At 42.3% G+C, this 12,930-nt stretch overlaps 1 protein-coding gene across 1 annotated transcript in view; it reads left to right on the forward strand.

The window, feature by feature from the left end:
* Window positions 1-9,709: 9,709 nt before the first annotated feature.
* The window catches only part of LOC127582617 (cathepsin L2-like), a 195,890-nt gene continuing 192,669 nt past the window's right edge, over window positions 9,710-12,930 (forward strand). Inside the window, exon 1 of the mRNA XM_052038060.1 lies at window positions 9,710-9,826. Coding sequence (XP_051894020.1) covers window positions 9,725-9,826 — 102 coding nt within the window. The 5' untranslated portion in view covers window positions 9,710-9,724. The remainder of the gene's footprint in view (window positions 9,827-12,930) is intronic.

Here is a 12,930-nt window from a genome sequence, read left to right on the forward strand (position 1 = left end):
ACCTTATAAAGGTTTATCAGATCATGAGGGGCATAGATAAGGTGGATGGTCACCATCTTTTTCCCAGGGTGGGGGAGTCTAAAACTAGAGGACATAGGTTTAAGGTGAGAAGGGAGTTAAGGGAGACCTGAGGGATATGTTTTCACACAGAGGGTGGAGGGTACATGGAACGAGCTGCCAGAGGAAGTGGTAGAGGCGGGTACAATCACAGCATTTAAAAAGCATTTGGACAGGTACATGAATAGGAAAGGAATAGAAAGGTATGGGCCAAATGCAGGAAGTCGGGATTAGCAATAGATAGGCATCTTGGTCAGTATAGATGTGTCGGACTGAAGGGCTGTTCTGTGCTGTACAAATCTATGACTCCCTCTGACTCTATACACAGTTAAATCTCCAATCAGCCTCCACTATTCCAAGGAAAATTTCAAATTCATATTTTCATATTTCTCACGACATAGGACACCATTCGGCCCATCGAATCTATTCCTGTCCTCACAGCTATCCCATCGACCCCATTCTCCAACTTATTTCCTGCAACCCAAAACTGTCAATCATTCCTCCTTGGTTAAACCTCCCCTCCTGGGCAACAAACTCGTCTATGTCTTTAGTGCCCCCTCTAGTGCCAGTGGAAACCTTCCAGCAATGAGTTGATGGGAACCACATACAGTGCTCTAGATCACTGTGGGATCAGGTTCCACTGTGCTAACAGCATTTCGGGGGCAGTGTTGAATGCCACAAGCAAGATTTCTGAGACTACTTTCCCTGGGGAGCTGTACTCCAGTATCAATCAGCATTTTATACAAAATAAAGGAAAAAAATCCATAGTGAACTATTAACCTTGGTATTCAAATTATTCACACATATTAGAGTATCCTGAGTGTCAATGGTTACATGACAACGAAGCTTGTTTAAAGATTGGGAAAATCTGCATTTATATAGCACCATGAAGCGCCATTCTTGGTGCTGCTCATGAATTACCTTTTGAAGTGCAGTGACTGTCCTCTGTACTGGAAAGAAAAGAAACTTATTCAGCAGTTTCTGCGTAATATACTCTTCCATAACACGTGGCTAATATTACTTGTGGGATTAGCAACTCCTTAACTTACCAATCAGTTTTTGTTAGAGCAGCATCTTGGCAAAGAAAGGACAAGGAAGGGGTGTATATATACAGTCTAGACTCTCTCAGGGGACATTCATACCAAAGAAACTACAGGACAAAGTCCGCAAAACTGGAGGGTAAGCTCAATGTTTTCTTACTGATTCCATAAGAATTAATACTTCCATTTTTCAGGCAACAGTATGTGTAAGGAATCAAAAATGGAAGCATAACAAAATACAAGCTGTTTAATTTTTGTCTCTGTGTTTAAAACCATATTCACTTAAAACACTGACTGTGGAATTCAAAATCAAAAACTGCAGATGGTGGAAACCTGAAACATAAACAGAAAACGCTGGAAACACTCAGCAGGTCAGGCAGCATCTGTGGAGTGAGAAACAGTTAACGTTTCAGGTCTGAAACACTTCATCAGAGCTGGGAAAGAGAGAAAATCCAGTTTTCTGCTACTGAAAAGTTACTTGTTTTACTCTCCCAGTTCTGATGGAGAGTCCCATTAACTGTTGACAACCTGCCCCTCACAGCATGGCTTTGTGAGGGGCAGATCATGCCTCACAAGCCTAATTGAGTTTTTTGAGACGGCAAAACAAATTGATGAAGGTAGGGCAGTGGATGTGGTGTATATGGATTTTAGTAAGGCGTTTGACAAGGTTCCCCATGGTAAGTTCATACAGAAAGTCATTAGGCATACTTGGCTGCATGGATTCAGAAATGGCTTGCCCACAGAAGGCAGAGGGTGGTAGTAGATGGAGCATATTCTGCCTGGAGGTCCGTGACTAGTGGTTTCTCCGTAGGGATCTGTTCTGGGATCCCTACTCTTTGTGATATTTATAATGACTTGGATGAGGAAGTAGAGGGAGGATTAGTAAGTTTGCAGATGACATGAAGGTTGGAGGTATTGTGGATAGTGTAGAAGGTTGTCGTAGGGATATAAACAGGATGCTGAGTTGGGTGGAGAAGCGGCAGTTGGAGTTCAGTCTGGAAAAGTGTGAAGTGATACACTTTGGAGATCAAATTTGAAGGCAGAATACAAGGTTAATGGCAGGATTCTTAGCAGTGTGGAGGAACAGAGGGATCTTGTGATCCAAGTCCATAGATCCCTCAAAGTTGCCACACAAATTGATAGGGTGGTTAAGAAGGCATATGGTGTGTATGGTGTGCTGGCCTTCATTAGTCGGGGGATTAAGTTCAAGAGCCACGAGGTAATGTTGCAGCTCTATAAAACTCTGGTTAGACCACACTTAGAGTACAGTCTAGTTCTGGTCGCCTCATTGTAGGAAGGACGTGAAAGCTTTAGAGAGGATGCAGTAGGAGATTACCAGGGACGCTGCCTGGATTGGAGACCATGTCTTATGAGGAAAGGTTGAAAGAGTTAGGGCTTTTCTCTACGGAGCAATGGAGGATGAGAGGCAACGTGATAGAGGTGTATAAGATTATGAGAGGCATAGATAGAGTCGACAGTCAGCACCTTTCCCCATGGTGGCAATGGCCAATACCAGGGGACATCCATTTAAGATGAGTGGATGAAAGTTTAGGGAAGATGTCAGAGGTAGGTTCTTTAACACAGAGAGTGATGGGTGCCTGGAACACACTGCCAGGGGTGGTGGTAGAGGCTGATACAACAGGGACATTTAAGAGACTCTTAGATAGGCACATGGATGTAAGTAAAATGGAGGGTTCTGGGCTGTGTAGGAGGGAAGGGTTAGATTGATCATGGAATAGGTTTATATAGGTCGGCACAACATGGTGGGCCGAAGGGCCCGTACTGTGCTGTACCATTCTATGTTCTATGCCGCCTGACCTGTTGAGTGTTTCCAGCATTTTCTATTTTTGCTTCTGGGGATTCAAAGGCCAAGCCTGTGTCTCTGCAGAAAAGTTCATTGAGGAGGTAGTAGAGGGTTCAGAGAAACAATGCGAACTGTGCCCCAAGATGAGGACGTCTCCCATTTGTCGAGTAAATATTTTGATGAACTAAAATGAAGTCTACACTCCAGGCTTCTAAAATAAATTTTCCAGAGTAATCTATGAACTGCATTCCTGTAGATGTCACAGCAATGGTCTTCTTCCATCAGTTTGCCCATCATGAAGCTCCTTCTGCTTTTGGCCTGTGTGATGGGCTCGGTTGTGGCAGAAATCTCCAACTCCATGTTTGACCCAACATTAGATGAAGGTTGGAAGAGCTGGAAGTCATTCCATAGTAAGCAATACGAAGAGGTAAGAAACAATAAATGCTGTCCTTCTACTGTCCAAACCCTTGACACACAAAGAGTACGATGATTTTAGTTTGCTTTATAATCTGCTGCTTATTTGGCTTTGATTGACTACCAGAGCATGACTATTGGTAAATTGGTAAATTTGTTTATTACTGTCACATGTACCAAGGTATAGTTCAAGGCTTTGTTTTGCATGCCATCCTTACAGATCATTTCATCACATCAGTGCATTGAGGTGGTACAAGGGAAAAGCAATAACAGAATGCAGAATAAAGTGTTACAGTTACAGAGAAAGTGCAGTGCAGGCAGACAATAGGATGTAAGGCCATGACGAGGTAGATTGTGAGATCTTATTGTACAAGGGGACCATTCAATCATCTTATAACAGTGCGATAGAAGCTGTCCTTGAGTCTGGTGCTACACGCTTTCAGACTTTTGTATTTTCTGCCTGATAGGAGGGGGAGGAGAAGAGAGAATATCTGGGGTGGGTAGGGTCTTTGACTATGTTGGCTGCTTTGCCAAGGCAGCGAGAAGTGTGGATAAAGTCCATGGAGGGGATGCTGGTTGTCGTAATGTGCTGAGCTGTGTCCACAACTCTCTGCAGTATCTTGTGGTCTCAGGCAAAGCAGTTGCCGTACCAAGCTGTGATACATTCGGATAAGATGCTTTCTGTAGTGCATCTATAAAAATTGGTGCGGGCCAAAGGGGACATGCCTAATTTCTTTAGCCTTCTGAGGAAGTAGAGGGCACTGGTGAGCCTTCTTGGCCGTGGCGTCTATGTGGTTGGACCAGGGACAGGCTATTGGTGATGATTCACTCCTAGGAACTTGAAGCTCTCAACCCTCTTGACCTCAGCACTGTTGATGTAAACAGGAGCATGTGCACCGCCCCCCCCTTCCTGAAGTCAATGACCAGCTCTTTTGTTTTGCTGACATTGAGGGAAACGTTGTTATGCCACTAGGCTCTCTGGCAATGGTGAATTAGCTGCTTATTTTCCACACTGAACAATCTTTATTCCCATTGACAGTTTTGGAAAGGCGATAAGATTCAAAAATAGGGGAGAGTTAGACAGTAAAGCAGTCTAAAGCCTTTGTTTTTTTGCCAGCCATCATTAATCTGACTCCTCCATTACTGGTCCTCTGACTTACAACTATTAAGGACATTTCCTGATTTGAATATTGGCTGTAAATCTCCTTTGAACATTCCCTGCTCAGTGGGGTTAGAACCCCAGTTATGTGATCTCTCCACATCACCAGTAATATTCTAGCTAATCTTTTCTTCAACCACTGTGAGATTTCCCCTGCTGTTTGGGTGAGGGTAGAATCTGAGGGAAGTTGATGGGAATGTGGGAAGAATTAAATGGATTAATGTGTGATTAGTGTAAGGCATGCCTCGTGGTTGGTGCGGACTTTGTATGCCAAAGGGCCAGTTGCCTCTGTAGCTTCATGATTCTATCCACCATAAAAACCAAAAAGTATGAAATGGCCGTCGTGAAGTTCACTCCTACTATGGGAAGAGAACAAATTACTTTGATAACCAAGAATTATATTGACAAATTCATTCACAGAATATTGACCAAGGGCAACACTTCCAATCAATGCAGAACCATAGCAACAACAGCGCAGAGGCAGCATTGTGGAATGTGTCAGAGAAAGAAGAGCTCAACGGTATTGTACTCTGATCGGAGTGGGCCTTGAACACTGCCACCAGTTCTGGTTGCCTGGGAACAAGGCAGACGTTCTAGCACTGAGGGTGGTGTAGGGGGGAGCAATGATAGGCTGATCCTGTGGGTGGCAAAGAGGGAACAAGGAGTCACCACGAAAATAAATTCAAGTTGCGACTTTTCTTGTATGGATTCTACTGCTGGTTGAACGACGTTCTATGTAGGGTCATGGGGGTCATGCAGCACAGGGACAGGTCCTTCGGCCCTCTGTGTCCATGGCAACCATCAATAACAATTCCATTTCCCAGCACTTTGCCCATAGCCTTATGTGCCTTGGTGATTCAAGGGCTTGTTTAGATACTTCTTCAATGTTAAAGAGTCTCAACCTCCACCACCCATCCAGGCAGCTTGTTCCAGATACACGCCATCCTCTGGGTGAAAATCTTTTTTCCTCAGATCCTCCTTCTCTTCACCTTAAACGTGTGCTTTCTGGCTTTCTACACCTCTGCTTTTTTTAGAAAAGTTCCTGTCTCTCCTCTCTCTGACCCTCCTAATTTTGTATACCCCATTCAGGACCCCGCTCAGCCTCCTCCATACCAGGAAAGACAAATTAGATCCATTCAAGTCTTTCCGCATAACAGAAACGCTCCATCTCATGCAATATCCTGGTGAATCCTCTCTGCACATGTCCAATGCAATCTTGTCCTTTCTATATTGTGGCAACTAGAACAGCACACAGTTCTCCAACTGTATCCTAACCCAATGTTTTATAAAGTTGTATCAAAACCTCCCTGCTCTTATATTCTATGTCCCAGCTAACAAAGCAAGTATCCATATGCCTTCTTAGCTACCTTATCTACCTGTGCTGCCAATTTCAGGGATATTGGATGTGCACCAAAGGTCCGCCTGTTCCTCTATGCTTCCTAAGGTCCTACCGTTCATTGTATATGTTCTAACCTTATTAATCTTCCAAAAAGTGCATCACCTCACACTTATCAGGGTTCAGTTCCATTTGCATTGTCCTGCCCAATTTATCAAGTGATCAGTGTCATCCTGGAGCCTAAGACTCCCCCTTCTCACTCGCAGCAACATCACCCAATTTTTATGTCATCTGCAAACTTACTAATCATTCTGCCTGCATTACCATTCAAGTTCTCGATGAAAACGAACAGGGGGGGTCCCAGCACTGATCCCTGTGGTAAGCTGCTGCTCACAGGCTTCCAGTCACAAAAACAACCCTCAGTTATTGTCCTCTGTCTCCAAAAAGCAAGCCACTTTTGGATCCAATTTGCCGAATTGCTCTGGATCCCATGGTGTGCAACCTTTTGGACAAGTCTCCCATGTGGGACCTCGTCAAATAACTGGTCCATGTAGACTACATCACCTGTACTACCCTCATCGTTACACACTGTTACCTCCGAAAAATTCAATCACATTTGGCAGACAGGATCTCCCCTTAACAAAGATATGCTGACTATCTTTGATTGATCCTTGGCTTTCCAAGTATAGATTAATACTGTCCCGCAGTATTTTTCAATAACTTCCCTACTCCCATTGCCCTTCTTGAATAATGATGCCATATTTGCTATCCTCTGCTCATCTGGCATCTCACCTGTGGCCAACAAAGATTTTAAATTGTCTGTCATGGCCCCAGGAATCTCTCCCTTGCCTCCCATAGCAGCCTTGGATTCATCTCATTAGGCCCTGGGGATTTATCCATCTTTAAGCCCATGATAACATGTAGAATTTTACTGTCCCCCTCCTTGAGTTCTACAACTACAATGTCTTTCTCCCTAGTGAACATGTAAGGCCTCACCCACCTCCCCTGGATTCACATAAAGACTGCTCAGTCCCAACTCTTTCCTTGGTTAGTCTCTTGCCCTGAATATACTTATAACATGCCTAATGACTTTTCTTGGTCTTTGTCCATCTGTGACAGTTAGTGCTAACTTTTTACCCTCCTTTTTTCTTTTGTAAGTACCCCCAATACTGTTTATACTCCCATCAGATCTCCCTCACTTTCACTTCGTTTGCATTTGCTTCTTTTTATTCCTTTATCCAATGCTCGGTATTCTTTGATATCCTGGGTTACTTGGACTTGTCATGCGTACCTTCCACCCGTATTTGAATGCGTTGGCCCTATACTCTCACTTTTGTTAGATGGAGATTTACCTGCAAGTAGTTCCTCCTGCTCTACTTTAGTCAGGTCTTGCCTTAATGTATTAAAATCGGCTTTCTACAAATACAGGACCTTAATTTCTGCTCCATCCGTATCCTTTTCCATTCCTACAATATACTCTCAGCCTTCTGCCATCCATGGGGAATAGGGGTGGGGAGGCGACTGCATGAAAATCACTCAGAAATAACCATTACTGTACATCACACACAAGTATCCTATGCATAAACCTTTAAATAAATGACCGGACTATATACAGTATCATCTCCTTACCCTTTTAAATAACAAGGTTTTACACTGCAACTTTTTTTGTTTTAAACAGTTTTAATGTAAAATACAGCAAAAGTAAATCAATTGACTGACTGTACTCACTACCACATGAAGTGCCAAGTCCAAAGCTTAACATTCTTAGAATTTTTTGCCGGTTGCATGAGAGTTCCGGATGCATAAATAGTGGATAAAGGAGAGTTTACTGTGTGTTGAACGTTATAGAGTTACGGTCAATACCTCCAAGTGCTCTGCAAAATGGCCTGGGAGTGAAATACTACAGTGCTTACAGGGAAGAATCACAAGGCTGATTTTATTAGAGTAAACAAACTCGCACTCTAATCCCTATCCTTAACCAACACCCAACGGGGGACCTTCTTGGATTGACTCAGACATCATGGGATATTGTTCCTCTCTTATCTTCCTCAGAGATCATGGATTTGACAATTTACATTGTGAAGCTGCCTCTTGAATATTACTATATATTCTCATGTCTGAGTCTCAATGAGACATGAAGAGTCGTAGAGTCATACAGCACAAAGTCAGGCTCTTCAGCCCAGCCTGTTGTTCTGTCCCATCCACACTAATCCTATTTACCAGCATTTGGTCTGAAGTCTCTCATTGAAATATCATGTACCATAATGACACTGAGAATGTACTCTCCAAGCGCACTTTGTCATTCATCCTAGTTTGCCGCATTTTTGCCTGTTGCCATTGGGCTCAGCAAGGTGCCAGTAATGGCAACGTACAAGGATCTTAAAGTAAGAACAGACCATTTCTTGTGTGTGATATTGTCACAGATCATTCAGAATGTTCTCAGGGACAACCTTCTGCTTCCCTGACTCTCAGCCCATCATTTTCCATTACTTTTAATTAATAGAAACAAAAAATCCTGGCGTTATAGCAAATTGATCATCTGTTTTCACTCTGACATCAAGTAGGGACTTCCTATCATGCACATGTCTATCCAACTGATCCTTCTTTTTGGGACTTGGGCAGAAATTTCCAGTTGAAATCTTATGGAGCAGTTAAAAAATAACTTGTATCTGTTAAGCACATTTTATAACTCTAGGATGAATTACTTCTGAGAGTAGTTACGATCCTCACTTCAGAGATGCTGGGTACATGAGAGTTCAGCATAGTCAGACTACATAAACTGCAATGAAATAAATGACCATATAATTTTAGTTTATGGAGGTTGTTTGAGTGATCAGCATTGGCCAGGGTGCAGAGCGAGTTACTCTGCTCTTCTAACAGTGCTGTGGGAATTTCTTTTGTTATCCACCCAAGAGGTCACTGTCAGGAGTTAATGTCTCCATAGAAAGGTGGTGGCCCAGTAATGAAGCAGTGCAGTAAAACGCCGATAACCCTACATCCAATTGTTTGGAAATGCTGATGATTTTCCACCTGGCTCATTCATTAGTCCAGAAAGTGAGCCGGTGGTCCGGAGCGCTGCCAAATCTGGGGTCTGAACTGTGGGCCGGGTGTGCAGCTGGATCCAGGGGTTATGCTACAGAACACCAGGGGTCAGGAACGTGGGTAGGTTTGTGGCCAGAGCCAGGGCTGAGCATTTCCTGTTCCCTTTAAACTCATCGAGTTTACTGGAATATTTATTAGAAAAAATGTGATGTTAAGAGTGTGTTGGGATACCAGTAGGAGTAACATCCAATAGTCCTGAAAATCTGCCTGTCCAACATCACAGTGTTCCGATGGTGCCGGATTATTGGGGTTTTACTGTCCTGCATTAGTGTCAGCATACAGTACACAATGAAGAGTTTGTTATGGGGATTAAACCCACAGCTACAAAGGAAAGAACCGTTTCTGTGACTAAGATAAACTAAAACCTCACGTTAATGTATCCGTTACGGAGATGTTGTAATTGGCCAAGCTGTTCCAAGTTGGTCAGAGGTGATTAAATGATTTCCTGATCAAATGGTAGTACCGTCTGTTGTCCACCTGAAATATTTCCCTACCAATCTCTGTGAGAATCTCAGCTACACCGAGGAATGCGGATTAAAACTGCTGTAATATTGTTGCTCCACAATCTGTATGTGTTTCGTTCTTGGAGGATAATTTAAGGAGGAGTATTGATCTGTGGATTTGGATTTCAAAAAATTTTACAACAGAATTTTCTTTTTTCTTAGACTGTGATGTGGTCAAGGAACAATTTCATGTCCTTTCATGGCTTTTCTCTCTAACATAAAGAGCAATTCTCAGCGTTTACAGTGATAAAATGAATTAGAATTTAACTTTGTTGCGTTATTTTTCAGAATGATGAAAAATACAGAAGAATGGTTTGGGAGAAAAATATGAACTTCATTGCGAAGCATAACCTGGAGCATTCAATGGGAAAACACACATTTACTGTAGGAATGAATCAGTTTGGAGATCTGGTATGTACAGAACCACCTAAAGTAAAATTAATAGGGCATAACAGATCCTTTGGCCGACCTGATCTGTGCCAGCATTCATGACCCATTTGAGCCTCTTCCCACCCACTTCCCCTAATCCTGTCTGCTGCTTCTTCTATACCTTCTCACTCAAATTACCTCTTAAAGGGGGTTGATGATGTTTGCCTCACTTATTCTAAGCAGTAGTGTGTTCCATATACTAACAGAAGCCCCTGATACATCCTTCATTGGATATATGAGTTCTTAGCTTACATCATTATTTTGGATGTATGTTAGTGGATATCTGTATATCATAATTTTAAAATCTATTAATTTGCACCTCGGTCATCTCTTCTGTAGAAGGAAGAGGTCCAGTTTGCTTTTTGACAGCTAAAATGTTTCTGTTGTGTTGTGAAGGGGAAGACAAAGAGAATAGCAGCACGGAGGTTCCTTCAGGGAACCAAATGTGATGCTGCATCATCAAACAAATCAAACAAGGACCTTGTGTCAGCGCCAGAGTCTCTCTGTGAACAGCAGTTGCCTTCTCCTGTGTTATTCTTTCATATTTGCTTTAATTCCCTGTGCATGTAGATATTTGGAAAATGTGTTTGGTTTACCGGCTGGGTTCTCTGGGACATTCTTATGGACACAGATTTCCTGGCTGAACTCCCAATGTCATCTCCTAGAATCTTAAGGCAGTAGTGGATCCCACCATCATAATCAACAAGTTTAAGGAGGCTCCTACAGACAATCCAATATATTCAGTAACTGTGTACAAGGACATATATATATATATATTAACTGTTGGTTGCTTGATCCATCATCTGAGTTCATCCCTGCAGAGCTAAACAAAGAGCCAGCCCCAGGCCTTTCTTACCACCTGTACTTGCTCACTTGTGCTTGGCAATCCCCAGCATAATGCCTTTAAACTCACTACCAAATGCTTGCCAACTTCTGCACTGCTTTTTGACATGGTAAGAGAAAAGACAATAATGATGCACCATTAATAAGGTTTCCATTTTCTTTGCAGTTCGAGTCTTCTGAAGGAGATAGAGAAAGTTAAGAGGGTCAAAGTCAGGATGAAATATTGATGGCTAGGACCTTCCAGGACACGGGTACTATTATACTGTGCTTCTGTGCTCGGGAGATGAGCGAGTGCATGACTGAAAGAGTTAAGTTGAAAAAGTAGGTTGGGAAGCTGTCCACAAGTACTGTTGGGACATCAAGCATTTGGGACATCTGGACTATTGCCTTAATATCAATATGTATTTCTTCTTTGGTCAACAAGTCTGACATGCTGCTTTCATTGATAAGACTGTTAAGTTAACAAAATACAGTTGATGAAGACAATGGTACCTAAGAGTGACAGATCACTGGGAGGATTTGGTTCCGTTCTGGGCTTTAAATTAAAGTGGGTGAAAACATTGTAGGCTGGAAAATTGTGTATGTTAATTTTATTATTTAAGAAAAGTGTGTAAGAGGGAAACTGGGCAATTAAATTCCAGTTAGGCTAACATTTGTTGTTGAATTATCACTTCTGCCTATAATTAAAGATTGACCGTTTGAATCCCTTGAATTTTTTTTAGCTAATCAGAATTAGTCAGCATACATCTCTAAAGGGCAAGTCATGTCTGAGGAAATTGAGCTTGTTTTTGAAGAGTAAAACAGGTGACATGGGATTGTATATGGATGTCAGTTATAAACACATGCAGAAGCCATTTGATAGAAGTCCCTCATAAGAAGCTGTTGGTTAAGGTAAAGCAAATTATTGACCTAGTTAAGCAATTGGTGGAGCAGAAAAAATAGTAGGAATAATGACCAGAAACATCAGCATGAGGGTGGTGGTGTCCTGGAAGGATCTCTGTTGAGGGCAGAACTCTTTAGCTTACTTATTAATGACTTAAGTGCTGGGATAGAAAGCCACAAGGTTGCTTGTGACAATGACAGCTGCATTGTCACAGTCTCAATGAAACCTAAAATTATAAATGTTGGTTAGTGGATTAAGCATAAACCTTTTTATTGCAAAGGGACTTCATTGAAGACAAATGGATTTGAATAGAACAGAGCAGCATAACTGACGAAAGACAGTGGAGATCTAAAGAGATTAGTGGGGTGGATGCTTGTAAATCTTTCAATTATCATGAACTGATGCAGAAAGTAATCAAGGTGACCAAGAATAAGGGGTAATTTACAGTCGCCACTTAACCTATTAACATTTATGGTATTTGGGAGAGAACCGGAGTACCTGGAGACAATCTCACACAGACAGCCCCCGAGGCCAGGATTGAACCTGGGTCCCTGGGCTGTGAGACAGAGGCACTAATTACTGCCACACTGAGCCATGGGGAATAAGGAAATGACAGAGAAATTAAACAAATATTTTCTGCCTGTTTTCTTGGAAGTGGATGCAATGAAACTGCCAGAAATACCAGAGAACCAAGGGTCCAGTGAGAATGAAGAACTGAAGGGAATTAATATTAGTAAAAATATCTACCGGAGAAGTTGGTGAAATTGAAAGCCAATAAATCCTAAGGACCTAATGATCTACATCCCAGAGATTTGACGGAGGTAGCTTTAGAGATAGTGGATGTATTGGTTACTATCAATTGCTCAGGATCTAGGAAGCATCCTGCTGATTGGGGGCCGGGGGCTGGAGAAACTGTGATGCCAATATTGAGAAAAGGAGTGAGAGAGAAACCTGGGAACTACCGACCTGTTAGCCTGCCGTTAGCAGCGAGGAAAATACAGGGATCCATAATGAGGTCTGTAATAACAGAACATCTCGAAGAATAATAGTACTGAACAGAATGAGGTGGGAAAATGGAGTTAGGCCGCAAGTCTGGCATCATCCCACTCAAAGGTAGAACATGCCCAAAAAGGGGAATGAGTGTCTGCTGTCCTTTTGATCCCATGATCCATGCAAAAAGGAATCCCCACTGTTTGTTGGGATCTCCCCTTGACAGGGCAAACAACTGGCAACATATTTGATTCCAATCTGAAGTTATGAAGAAATTCATAACTGGAAAGCTTTGAATTGATACCAATGAGCAGTTAACTCTTGTTCAATTCACCCTGACACCTTGAACCTTTAAAATCAGGCTGGTAAC

The sequence above is a fragment of the Pristis pectinata genome, chromosome 24 (genome assembly GCF_009764475.1).
Source record: "Pristis pectinata isolate sPriPec2 chromosome 24, sPriPec2.1.pri, whole genome shotgun sequence".
NCBI lineage: Eukaryota > Metazoa > Chordata > Chondrichthyes > Rhinopristiformes > Pristidae > Pristis > Pristis pectinata.